At 33.6% G+C, this 14,181-nt stretch overlaps 1 protein-coding gene across 2 annotated transcripts; it reads left to right on the forward strand.

Moving 5' to 3' along the window:
• LOC131648967 (uncharacterized) lies at positions 1 to 9,165 on the forward strand. Of its 2 annotated transcripts, XM_058918707.1 has the most exons (18): positions 4 to 294; positions 665 to 734; positions 867 to 1,496; positions 1,584 to 1,769; positions 1,879 to 1,992; positions 2,788 to 2,846; positions 3,352 to 3,418; positions 3,504 to 3,555; positions 3,665 to 3,757; positions 3,873 to 3,956; positions 4,055 to 4,431; positions 5,128 to 5,189; positions 5,791 to 5,860; positions 7,109 to 7,189; positions 7,267 to 7,368; positions 8,116 to 8,240; positions 8,612 to 8,726; positions 8,814 to 9,165. In XM_058918707.1, the coding sequence occupies exons 1-18, from the start codon at positions 245 to 247 to the stop codon at positions 8,970 to 8,972; spliced, it is 2,496 nt and encodes an 831-aa protein (XP_058774690.1). In that variant the 5' UTR covers positions 4 to 244; the 3' UTR covers positions 8,973 to 9,165. The 2 variants fall into 2 exon arrangements, 1 of the variants encoding a protein (XP_058774690.1); XR_009298188.1 differs by lacking the exons at positions 8,612 to 8,726; positions 8,814 to 9,165 and adding an exon at positions 7,566 to 7,658 and having other exon boundaries at positions 1 to 294; positions 8,116 to 8,146.
• The last annotated feature ends 5,016 nt before the right edge of the window (positions 9,166 to 14,181 follow it).

Here is a 14,181-nt window from a genome sequence, read left to right on the forward strand (position 1 = left end):
CTTTCCGTGAAGCTATTATCACGCAGCACATGTTTTTACTAACGTGACGCCATTTTCGCTCTCTCTCTAACACCGCTTACTCTGCATGTGCCCTCTCTCACTTTCTCTCTCTTCCACTTTCTCTCTCTAACTTTCTCACTCTTCTTCTTACTAGTAGCTGCTGCTTACAAAATACAGTTGCAGAAAATCAAGTAAAACGAGATCTTCGTTTTTTCAACCCTATTTCTTCTGATTCTGATCCGAAATGAAAACTAACAAAACTTCGAATCCTGTTATTACTTTCGATCACAAGAGGTATATTCACTTCATTCTCTACTAGATCCGTTCAATTCTACTTCAATTTCACCATCGTTTTTTTTTTGTTTTCGTTTTTTTAGGGTTGATGGTTTAGTTTATTTGTGATATTGAACTTTCCGTTTTTGGTTTTGTGTTGTGAATTGTGATAGTCAAATTACTGAAAACGAGTCAATGCTGAGTGAATGAGTGTGAGTGTGTGTTTTGTGTTGAATTTGTTTAGTGTTGTTAATTTTTGTTTTGATGGATTTAAATTATTTAGTTATGGTTTTTCATGTGTTAATTAATTTGCATTAGGTAGTTGTTTGTTGGGGTTTAACTGTTTATAATTGGATTATTTGAAATTGATTTTGTGTTTTGGTGTGAACAGGGATGCTTATGGGTTTACGGTGAGGCCTCAGCATCTGCAAAGATATCGTGAATACTCGAATATATACAAGGTTTTCTAGTGCTTTCGGTTTATTGTTCTTTTGTTTTAGAGGAAAGAATAGGAGAGTAATGCGAAGGAAATTTCACATAATGTTAGTTTTTTCTAATCTGACTTTTTAAAAGTTACTCAATTGTGATTTCAGGAGGAAGAGGAGGAAAGGTCAGAGCGGTGGAAGTCATTTTTAGATAGGCAGGCAGAGACGGAGTCTTCTGAATTGGCCTCAGATAGATCAGCCGTGGGAGAAGATGAGAAAGTTTCTGGTGATGAAGTTGTTGGGGGAGAAGTTGGTCCGAGTTTAGAAAAGGGTGTTGATGGACTTCAAACACTTGAAAATGGAAGTCAAAAAGAGGTGTTACCGGAATCTGAGGTGACAAGGATTCATAAAGTCCAGTTATGGTCAACCATAAGGTCGTCTCTTCATACTGTTGAGGATATGATGAGCACACGTGTAAAGAAGAAAACTGCGTCAGTAAAAGATGAAAGAAGCAAGAATGGCGTGTCAAAAGACGAGCAGATTGCTGAAACTGAGAAAACACTATCTCATGCCGATGATGCTAAATCACCAAAAGGAGCATTTGAGGAAGACTCTGAGGACGAGTTCTATGATGTTGAAAAGTCTGACCCTAGTCCAGATTCTCCTCGCGTTGATGGCTTGAGTACCTCTGCAAATGGGATTGCTGTTGATGCTGCACCACTAGAGGTTCCGTGTCCTTGGATAGAAGAGTTGGAAGTTCTTGTTCGTGGGGGAGTGCCAATGGCACTTAGGGGAGAGGTAACCTATATATACACGTGAGACATTCATTTCTTGTGAAGTGTTGTTATTTTTGGTGAGCTACCCTTATTTGTTCTTGTGCTTCAGCTCTGGCAAGCTTTTGTGGGTGTCAAAGCAAGGCGGGTAGAGAAGTATTATCAGAATCTACTTGCCTCCAATGGTGATTCTGAAATTAAAAGTAATCATCAAAACTTGCAATTAGATGACAATGATGGTAAAATAAATGCAGAACTCATACTTGTACCAGAAAAATGGAAAGGACAGATTGAGAAGGTCCTTACTTTTGACACTTCACCTCGTTACTTATGATGCTGTGATATCATCTTTACAACACTAGAATAAAATCTTGTCTAATGTGCCCAATTGTTGCTTGTTTGTGCAGGATCTGCCGCGGACATTTCCTGGTCATCCTGCTTTGGATGAGGATGGTAGAAATGCTTTGAGACGATTACTTACTGCATATGCTCGACACAATCCCTCTGTTGGTTACTGCCAGGTCATTGATTTTGAAAATAATTTCATATTTTCGCAAAAGAAGTTTTCCCAGTATTTTTCATTATGGTTCTGATGAATTTTGCTTGAAACTGAAAGATCTTTCACTATGGTTCTAATAAGGCGTGTAGATAAAAAAATGTACATATTAGTGAGCTGATCACTCATAAAATTTATTCACATATAAATTTGTTATAATATTTTTTTTTATAAAAAATTGGGGACTAGAATTTTGTTACCTCCACATTATAGGCCAAGGAATCCAAAAATAGTTGATAAAAAGAGTTTTAAAAGCCTTCTAGACCTGAATTTTCTATTTGTGAGTAAACATTAATAACAATGTATCATTTCACGGGTACAAAATAAATTATCGATCTTTGTTGAGGTAGTTTGGACTTTGGACTACCATTGTTTCCCAAGTTGATATTATAATTAGTTGAAGACGATCTGTATCACTATGGCATAACACTATCATTGTTTATAGTTTATATCGATATCAACCTTCTTATGCGACAGACCCCTGAGCTTGAAATGTGTACAAAGCATGATAGGAATGGTTCATATGTTTAAGATAGTCTTACTCCTGCATGCCTGACTGAAGGTGCAAAGGGCCATAATTAATGCCTCACGGACACCTTTCATATTTTTGATTCATGAATATTAATGATCTGTACCGCAACATGAATACTGAAATAGTTTAAGCCAGAATTTATTTTATGCCTTATCTCATGGTCAGTCATATATGTTCATGACTTCTATAATCCACTGACTTAACATGTTGGGATAATTCAAATTTCAGGCCATGAATTTTTTTGCTGGCTTATTGCTGCTTTTGATGCCTGAAGAAAATGCCTTTTGGTAGGTCCTGATAAAGCTTCCTTAGATTTCTAGAGTTTATACTCATTATTTGCACTTCTTCAATGTAGCTTCATAATTTAAAATGTTGTATTTGTTGTGCTTTGCTGTCATGATGGAATGTGATAGAAACTGGTACCACTTATTGGGAGTGAATTAAAGAAAAGAAAACAGAAATGATATTACAATTCTCTGCAGAATTTGTCTAAAACAGCAGTTTATATTATTAATATAGAATTAACACACTAGTACATTAGAGAAAATTTATAAAGCAATTCCTATCCAAGAAATTTGAGAGCTTGGTCTCTCCCTCCCAAAATCATTCAAAAACCATCCCATAATCTGTTTCTCTTTTCCTTTCTCTATTATTCTTTAACAGAAACACACATAACCCATAACTGCCCTTAATAAGAAGTCTATCAGAATGGCCCCGAACTTACGCATTATCTTTTCATATTGCAAATTTGAACCAATTTTATGTATGTCGCTATCTTTAATTTTTTGTCAGGACCTTAATGGGCATTTTAGATGATTATTTTGATGGCTATTTTTCAGAGGATATGATAGAGTCTCAGGTATTTATTCTTATAAAGATATTTGAGTAAATTCTAACTACTGTTTGAATTTTTGACATATTCAAATGCATATTCATTTTATCAGGTGGATCAACTTGTTTTTGAAGAGTTGGTACGGGAGAGGTTTCCCAAATTGGGTTTGTATAGCGTTCTAAATAATCTTCATGTCTTTGAACTCACCAAGTGAAGTTTGTTTCTAGAGTACCATCCTTAATTGTTAATTTTTTGCATGTGCTTCTTTTGCAGCCAATCATCTAGATTATCTGGGAGTGCAAGTTGCATGGGTTACTGGACCATGGTTTCTTTCCATTTTTGTGAACATGCTTCCTTGGGAAAGTGGTCAGGTTTTATGTTTTATCTATTGAATACTGTAGCTTAGTCTTATTTCATATGAGCATTTATATTCTGAAGCCTAAGCTTCCTCATGATTTATTTTTAACTATTTGTGCTTCAGTTCTTCGAGTGTGGGATGTGCTTCTATTTGAAGGAAACCGAGTCATGCTATTTAGAACTGCAGTTGCTTTAATGGAGCTATATGGTACTGGTTGAAATTGTTTGTCGTATATCGGGATAAAGTAAACTAGATGCTTAAGTAGTCAATATCTTCACGAGACTTACTTGCACTGTGTCCTATAGGTCCCGCATTGGTAACAACAAAGGATGCTGGAGATGCAGTAACTTTACTTCAGTCATTAGCCGGCTCCACTTTTGATAGCAGCCAGCTTGTATTGACAGCTTGCATGGGTTACCAAAATATAAATGAAGTTCGATTGCAGCAGCTGAGGAATAAACATAGGCCAGCTGTAATAGCTGCAATTGAAGAAAGATCAAAAGGGCTTAAAGCGTTGAGGGATGCCAAGGGTCTGGCATCAAAGCTATTTGAGAAATCGAATACTGTGCAAGTACTTGGGAATTTATCTCGTTCAGAATCTGGTTCTACTAATGCAGATGAAATATTGATCAGTCTGACTGGAGAGGGTGAGATAGATTCAGCTCCAGATCTTCCAGAGCAGGTTACTTCTGTCTTTTCTTCTATCCCCACCCCCCCTGTTGTTAATTAGTGACATTCTCAAATTACCGAGACAGAAAGTTACCAATGATTGGTTTTATATTAAAACTCTAAACCACCATTAAAAGAACATACGTTTATAAGTGGATAAGTGGAAACAATCTTCGCTTTAAAAGTCGATTTGTAAGGTTGAGTTAGGTCCAATTCTAAGCTGATATGAGAAGCATTGTACAGAAAATGCATACCAGAGAACTATTAATAAGGTTTGGAATTTGACTTTTACATGAATGTGTCATTCTTAATAAAGGGGATTTCAAATTCAATACACAATGCTGTTATTTAGGTTTGTCTGGTTATAGATATACTTCTTAAACATTATGGGAATGAGATTGATTTTTTTACCATGTGAAATCTTTACTAGTAACATGAAGTCACTAACTTAAAATAGAAATTCTGGCCATTAGGCTACTAGACCAAAGAAAAATAGAGGACAAATTACACTTGATGCATTAGTCACTGAATTTTCAATTATACTTGTAAAAATCCATAAATGACTCTCTACCTTGCTTAATTTGTATCTTGGTTAAAGCTATGCTCACTTGAATAATTTTTTCTTATTCCAACCTTCTCAGTCATCAATTTAGAAAAAGAAAGCCACTAACCACGCCATAGTATTGATCTTATGTTTCTCACTCTGCAGATTGCATGGCTGAAAGTTGAACTTTGCAGATTATTAGAAGAGAAGCGATCAGCTATTCTCAGGTATTTAAATAGATATTGGCTCTTTGGTAAGAATTGACTTTTTTAATCAGACTAAAGAGGGGAACAACTAGTAGCAAGCTCCAAATACAGTGTATCGACGGAAACTGGTCCCAAAATACAATCTAAAACTGAGAGGTCCCATAATCACCTTCTTTCCTTTTTATTTCTAAAATAAGCAACATAACTGAGAGGTCCCAGACTAAAGAATGGTGAATGGACAAATCTCAGAGTCTTTTGGTCTTATCTAATGCAACACATGTCAATTTAATGGTCAGGAGAGAAGTTAAAATCTGTAATTTTAGTAATACAAATATTGTGCTGTTTACATTCGAAGAGCTTGGGCATGGCTATTGGTGTAGGATTCTTGTTTCTTTAAGGAATTTGTATTTGAAAGTCCAGTGGATGATCAAACTCATTAACCACTCATGCTGTATCCATAATAATAAGATTAATGTGGTTGATGTATTCTCCTTTATAATCAAGAGTATCTGTCCATTGGTCTTTGATACTTATTGTCCTTTTTTTACTTAAATTACAATAGGTTTTCCCCCCACTTTTTGCATGTAGCATTTATGCCTTCAAATTTCTTTCTCTTTATCAGAGCAGATGAGCTTGAAACAGCATTAATGGAAATGGTTAAGCAGGACAATAGGCGGGAACTGAGCGCCAAGGTAAAGCACAAGTTCACAATGGATTTTATTTCTTACATCAACATCTATTATTCGCAATGCATACCTTATGCGTTTGCTGTTTTCATATTGTACTGCAAATAGGGGGAATTTCCTTCTCAAAATTCTACAGTAAGCAGTTGAGTTGTCAGCTTACTTCCTCGGATAGATTTGTGGTGAACCACGAACCTTTACTTCGTTTCTTTCCCACTTCATTTTTTTTACTTTCTGATGGGATTTTCAAACTCAACCGACAAACCATCTTTGTAGGAAGAATTCATCTCATTTGCCCAAACCGCAAACATGGTTTATTTTATTGTCATATATCCCCAATCTGAAGAACAAAAACCAACTATTACTTGGTAATGAATAGGTAGCTATGAAGCACGGACACCTCTAGGAGTTGGCGTGTTGCGGTGTCCAACACGTGTCGGTATCTGACACTTGTACGACACCCGTACATCACGTGTCGGTAAAGTCAGAGAAGTGTCGGAAAAGTTAGACAAGTGTCCTCAAATAAATAATTTATTTTATTTGCTTCAACACTCTTTAAATCGGTGTCCGGCACCCGTATGACACATACAACACGTGTGGAACAACAATTTAGAGAAGTGTTTAAAAAAGAATTATGATTTTCCTTTGCTTCAACACACCTTATACATTTTTTTAAGACAAATGTCACACACATAGCAATGTTATCAATGAGAATTAAAAACAATATTTTTTACTAAGATATTTTTAAATCTTTTAAGATTAGATGGATCAATGAAGTTCAAATAAACTCATATGTAGCGGTGTCGGTGTCCTATGTTTTTGACATTATCGGTGTCGGAGTGTCCGTGTCGTGTCGGAGTCCGTGCTTCATAGATAGGTAGATATTGTAAATTTAACTTGCCTGATTCTCGCTAGGTGATTATTGATAGACATGTGGTTGTGGCAAATATGATCATTAATTATTGTCTTGTATGATGCACAAATATACTAAATTGATGTTTTCTTATTTTATATTTGTATGCTACATTGATACTCATAATATTGCTTTATCCATTTTTTTTCATATTTTACTTTTTTTCCATATACCTACCACCTTTAGAGCACCGTCCGGTACTATCCGGTATACATATTAGTTTAAGTGAATTGTTGTGCTTATATAGTTACATAATTCTTTATGAACCAAATTAGTACATTAGCTGTCTAGCAGTCTGATTCTAATATTGTTCCTTACACAATTTATATTCTTATCATCTCCAGGTAGAGCGATTAGAAGAAGAGGTTGCTGAGCTTAGACAAGCACTTTCTGATAAACAAGAACAGGAAGCTGCAATGCTTCAGGTTTCATTTTTACTCATAGTTTTATACTTTCTTTGGGTAAAATAGGTTGTGTCAACGTACGATTTTATTTCTTATAGGTTTTGATGCGAGTGGAGCAAGAACAAAAGGTAACAGAGGATGCCCGCAGGTTCGCTGAGCAAGACGCAGCTGCACAAAGATATGCTTCCCAAGTGCTTCAGGTTACCTTTTCTATTCCATCAGTATATACCTCAAACACAAACTTATCAATTCAATACTCATCTTAATAAGACGGGGTGCTTTCAGGTTATAGCAAATCAGTTTTGAGCTGTAGTTGGGAAGGATAATTGCTTTGGGTTTTCAGTAGTGGCTGACTTTTTCTTTTTCCTACAATCTCTGTCGAACTGATTTTTTCCAGGTTTCAAAAGTTGTGAGATGATATGTCTCGTAGCATCATTATATGTCAAAAAGACATTCCTTTCTTCGGGCTTCAAACTCTGATTTTTTCCAGGTTTCAGAAAGTTGTTAGATGATATGTCTTGTAGCATCATTATATATCAAAAAGCCATTCCTTTCTTCGGGCTTCATTGTGTTGCAATGGTGTGGCACTGACATCAGTTTCAGTTATTCAGCCATAGTCTGTACTAAGGGTGAAGTTTTAGCCAAATTGAGGTCACTTTGGTAACAATAATTTGAATGCTGGATAATAATAGATTATGCTTTCACATTTTTCTTTAGCATGTTGGAGGACGCCACATTTTACATATCTTATTAGCATCCACCTGTGTTGCCTTGTTCCGAACTTATTTTGAATACACTAGTAGTTATTACTTACAAGTCTATGTGCATATCCTCGTTACGTCATGTCCCAGTAAATGCTTCCTTGTATTGCCTAAATAAATTTTAACCACCATAATGGTGAATTTGCAGACTGTGACATCTTACCATCTTATATTATTGTTTTGCAGGAAAAATATGAAGAAGCAACTGTTACACTTGCAGAAATGGAGAAGAGAGCGGTTATGGCAGAATCTATGCTTGAAGCTACATTGCAGTATCAGACTGGCCAAAATAAACTGCTACCATCTCCGCGGTATGCTTTAAGTGTTTAAAGTATTTAATTCTTTAATGCATGTGACCCATAACTATTTCTTTTGGTTATAGCTTGAGATTTATTCTCTCTCTTCCAAGTTAAAATCACTACTAACATTCAACATCTAGTAAGCACCCCAACAATAGTGGTTAAACCGTCCCCTAAACCTTAACATGGTTGAGTTTCCCTTAATATATTAGCAAACTGTCCCCTAGTCCTTAACATGGTTGAGTTTCCCTTAAAAAATCAGCATCAATTTCTAATTAAGAAAATGCCAAAAGTTGTTCGATAAGTATCAATAACTGCTCTATATTGTTTATGCTCAGATCCCTCCATGGATAAACTTGACTTTATGCCTTCTTGCTTTATAGATCTTCACAGCCAGAATCTCCAGGATCTAGAAACAATCAAGAGCCTACGACGGATCTACCTACCAGGAGGATAAGTTTACTTTCTCGTCCATTTGGACTTGGATGGGGTAACAAGGTTAGTTTCAAGCTCAACAGCCATTGGGGATTCAATCTTTTATCAATATTATTGTGGCTGAAAACCTGTATTTATTTACTTGAATAGGGTAAACCTACTAATGTGGAAGAACCGCCTGTGGGAGACAGTCCCATCAGTCAACATGAGGAGGGCAGTGGCCTTAAAGTACAGGATGAGGGAAATGGTCTTAAAGTACAGGATGAGGGCAATGGTCTTAAAGTACAGGATGAGGTGGAAACAAGATAGTATCTTCCCCGGACGGTCTAAGGAGCAAGAAATGAAGTTCCCTGTCTGTAATTTTTGTTCTGGGTGAACATATATTTTCATATTTCATTAATTAATTGTTTGTTCTTTATAATGTCATAGAATTATAGTATTGGAAAGTAATTGTACGGTTGAGATCTATTCTATTCTGATGCATCTCACCTTTATTTTTATATACAGGTCATACACTCGATGTGTTTTCAACAGGTTATTATATCTAAAAATGAGATGAAAATGAAATTACTAAATATATTAGGGAAATTTAGAGTAGATGAAAAAATTAAAGGAAAATGACAATAAGAAGTAAAACAAAATGACTTAGAAAGAGAGATAAAGTGGTTTAATATGATAAGTGTAGTAGAAAAAGTATATGTTTTACAATGTCAACAAAAATGAATGTGTTAAAAGAAATATATATATATATATATATATATATATATATATATATATATATATATATATATATATATATATATATATATATATATATATAAAGATTTCCCATCCCCTTATATATTTCTTTTAACACATTCATTTTTGTTGACATTGTAAAACATATACTTTTTCTACTACACTTATCATATTAAACCACTTTATCTCTCTTTCTAAGTCATTTTGTTCTACTTCTTATTGTCATTTTCCTTTAATTTTTTCATCTACTCTAAATTTCCCTAATATATTTAGTAATTTCATTTTCATATATATATATATATATATATATATATATATATATATATATATATATATATATATATATATATATATATATATATATATATATATATATATATATATATATATATATATATATATATATATATATATAAATATATATATATATATATATAAATAGGTAATTATTTACTTGCTTAGTATTAAGCCATATTTCTTAGTACGACATATCTATATCTATTTCTGGCACACCGTTTGAAAATACAATGATATTTTCATATTTTGGAGATGAATCTTTGTATGCATCCCAAAACATATAATCAAAGTTGATTTTGAAACAAGCCATATGTTTGTGTTTATTTTATACCATAAGGAGAGTTGCATTTTCGTATTAAACCGAAGTAGAAGCAGAAAAATTAGAAAGGTCTAAGTTGACAAAATAAAATTACCTTTGATAATATAAAACATAGCATTATATAAGTGATGTTAACATAGATCAGACATTACATACTAATATTGAGGTGGACGTTGCAACGTCTTTCTTTGAAAGTACATACTAATATCCAAATTACCTTTGATAACATAAAATGAGCATTATATAAGTGATGTTAACATAATCAAACTTACATACTAATATCTAGGTGGACGTTGCAACGTCTTTTTTGAAAATGATGTTAACATAGAACAAACATTACATACTAACATCTAGGTGGACGTTCCAACGTCTTTCTTTGACCGGTTTCACAATCGTCACATTCACCTTGATCTAAATTTTTGTTTCTAAACAGAAAAATATATTCTACATAACCCTTAAATCTATATCTGTCTTTGGCTCAAAGTTGCTGAACTCAAATCTGCATTATCTGACCTTCCAATTACAACACTAAACCCTAGTTTGGATCTTTCCGTACGAATCAATTGAAGCATGTGATCACGAAATTCAAACTCTTGATTGTCAATATTTACCTCCTTTAGAACAACACATTTTGCATTGGGAGACACAATAGTTTTTTCAAAAAACATTGGGGTGCACCATATCTAATGAAAACAATAACATAAAATATTCAAAACCATCTAATATTGAAAACAAACTTTTGAAAAATGAAGACATACAGGATCTGAAAACGCATTTCCAAAAAATATCCATACTGAATCCGAAAATGTATTTCCGAATTAAACGAATCAGGCTTGAATTAAATAAAGTTTACCTTGAATTTCAGCGTTTTGGAGTGAAATTTTTTATTGAGAATGAAAGAAGTTTTGGATAGGGTTTTTAGAAAAAAAATGGGCATGGGGTCTGATCATGTAGGTGACTGTTGTTAGCAAATTCACGTTCGATATTTTCGGAGATGCATCTTCAGAAAAGTCAGACTTGCAAACGTGACAAAAATTTTAAATTTCCGCTTCAAAATTTCATAAATACATTTCCCGAATCTTCAGTGGGATGTTGAAGCAATAATATATTAAATTGATTGGTCTGAAGATACATCTCCAAAACAAAATTTTATTTTACAATGAGGTGACATAGACCTTGTGCATTATTGAATTATGTAAAACGTACGCTCGAAGATACATCTTCAAAAATTGAGTAGCATTTTCGAATTTTCATAAGATATTTTCCACCCTCATGCGGTGGGATAAAAAGTTTCCTAATATTAATACTTGAAATATGGTAGCATAACCATTACAACAAGCTAACATACTTAATTGACTTTCACAAACATTATATTGGAAGACTTGGCAGTGGGTTTATACCTTATCTGATAAAGTGGTACTAACTCAATTTGTTTTTGTTCTTTTAAGAAATGTTGTAAAATATATGACAATTTGGTTATCACACCAAAATTTAATGGGAGAATTATTTTAAAATCACATCTCATCTACTATTTGTCTCACTCATTAATTTACATGTAATTTAAGCTATAATGATGTATTTTGCTTATGCACTCAATCTTGCCATCACATTTTGTTTGTTATAATTTTTTAGGATATCAAATTACCTCTTAAAAATACACTATATCATATGGCAGACTTATGACCCATTAGACATCCTTCCCAATTTGAATTCGAAAAAGCCTCCATCAACATATACAATTAATAACATACAAATTACAATAGTGTTTTTCAATGAGTATTAATGGGGGAAGACGTAAACTGACATTATAAAAACACTTACACCTAAAAACTGACATACATGTAAGGAGAGAAATCAAATCCCAAGTATAGAATGTCATTTACCATCATGATTAATTTCATCTAAAAGAGATTTAAGAATGAAAATAGAATATACCAAAAATAAAGGATTTAGAAGTAAATGATAAAGGAATAGATGACACATAAAAGAAAATAAATTTAAATAGTATTTTGTTCCCTATCAATTGACGTGTTTTTGGTTTTAGTCCCTAATTTTATTTAGATGGAGTCTCCAACTATTGATTTTCTTTTGGTGTTAGTTCCTTATTTAAACTTCCCATTGAAAAAAAGATGATGTGGCAAACGTCCAGTGACGTGGCACTAGTGACAATGCATGGGAGGATGAAATCCAAAAAAATAATTTTACATAACTTTTTTTTTCAATCCATCTCCGACCTCCATTTTTTCTTACCTTTAAATTGCATTTCCAACCTCCATTTTTTCCACCTTCACCTTCATATTACGTTCTGCAAACCAATGAAGATATGAAAAAAAATTGATTTTATAATATTTTGGATTTATATGAAGGTTAGGGATATGAAAAAAAATTGATTTTAAAATATTTTGGGTTTATATGAAGGTTAGGGATGAAAATATGAACACAAATATAAAAATCTAGATTAAATGTTCTTTTTGTCCCTATAAGTTGGCGCGTTTTTTATTTTAGTCCCTATAACTTTTTTTTTATTTTAGTCCCTAATTTTGAATTGCGTTCATATTTTCATTCTTAATTGTCATACAAGCCCGAAATTTTCTCAGATTGATGAGAACATATTTGTTTGTTTATGAGGTATTCATGTATGTTAATTTAGTGCTCCATCATTCCAAACCATAATCATTTTTGGTAGTTTGATTATATAGCATTATTCTTCACTTTCTCTCACACAATCTTCACCATTATCTTCCATTAGAGCTTCATCAGCTTCTTTTGAATCCCTTCAAAATCTTCAATATTCAGAACCAAAAACTCCTCAATTTTGCAACCCTCTTCTCATGTCTTCTCTGCTGACTTCGATTCGTGAAAAATGAAATTCAATCCCGCTCGAGATACGTTGTCAACCAACTGCGAATAAAGGGTGTTGTCTTTGAATTTGTGTTCTAACACGGTAATGCTCAAACCAAAAGTTGTTTGTATTTTATTATGTTGATTTTGGAGCATTTGGTTCAGGAGTAGTAACTTTATTCTCACATACATTTTACCTAGAAACACACTGGTTATCATCCAAAAGATTTAAAACACGTTATTTCGATAACACATTGTATATCTGCTTGATATTTAAAACAATTTCAGGTCTTTTCTGTTTCAAATCTACAAGTATGTTTTTCGGTGCCACCTTGAATAAAGAAATAACCGAAACAAGTTACTTATCCTCTGATTTCAGACGACATACGCTGGAATGACCGATTATCTCGGTTTGCAAGGCATGACTATGCAAACCAAAAATCACATTAAATTTTTATGTATCATTCACCTTACAATATTCGTGCAATTTAAACAGACACTCACATTTTCTAGATTGACGTCATCACGTTTCAACTTCCCAATCGGTGGAATATACGTGCCACTTCTCTCGCACCTCATAGTTACAGATGCTTGCCTTCTATTAGAATCATTGTCGGAATTTCGGATTACAATGCCAAACCCAAATTGTCAGGCCTCCATGCGAACCCATACAAGTATATGTTCACGAGCAGTAAACAGTTGTTCATTTCTAAATTGTTGACCAACATCTATCTCGACATCAACTGGTCTAGCACCCGGGTTTAACATCATCATTCACCTCATCCAGCTTAACATCATCTTTTACTTCATCCGATTTTACATCATTACTTACTAACACTTTGTCTAGGTGCCCCATACATATATAATACGAACAAAAATAGAAAAACAGATTAAAAAATCCCAGTAACAGACAAATTCAGACATACATCTCTGAAACATATAGAACGTGAATTCGGATATGCATCTTCGGACTCAACGTTAATTTTTTCCAGCTCAAGAACAAGATTAATGCAAACAATGAGGTATATAATTAATGAACTTTACTTTAAATTGCAGCTTCTTTTGCTCCCTTTGATGTGATAAAACACAAGAATGGTGATTTGGAGTTGAAAAATTGATTGAAAATAAATTATTTTTCAAGGGTTTTGGGTTATCGAGGAGGTATGAAGTGTTGGAGAGATAATCATGCAAGATGGTAATATATTCAATTTTCCGCTCGACATTTTGGGAGATAATCTCCAAAAATATCACTCAATGGTTAAATGATAAACCATCTCAATGAAATACACTTAGTAAATGGTTTCAAGAGTGTTTTCGGAGATG

The sequence above is a fragment of the Vicia villosa genome, linkage group LG2 (genome assembly GCF_029867415.1).
Source record: "Vicia villosa cultivar HV-30 ecotype Madison, WI linkage group LG2, Vvil1.0, whole genome shotgun sequence".
Taxonomy (NCBI): domain Eukaryota; kingdom Viridiplantae; phylum Streptophyta; class Magnoliopsida; order Fabales; family Fabaceae; genus Vicia; species Vicia villosa.

What these genes read in the sequence shown, in the direction of transcription:
- LOC131648967 (XM_058918707.1), top strand. Translation starts at nt 245, where the DNA reads ATGAAAACTAACAAAACTTCGAATCCTGTTATTACTTTCGATCACAAG. An exon ending in TGCTTTAATGGAGCTATATG is followed by an intron (nt 3,957 to 4,054) that starts GTACTGGTTGAA and finishes TGTGTCCTATAG; the next exon opens with GTCCCGCATTGGTAACAACA. An exon ending in AAACTGCTACCATCTCCGCG is followed by an intron (nt 8,241 to 8,611) that starts GTATGCTTTAAG and finishes CTTGCTTTATAG; the next exon opens with ATCTTCACAGCCAGAATCTC.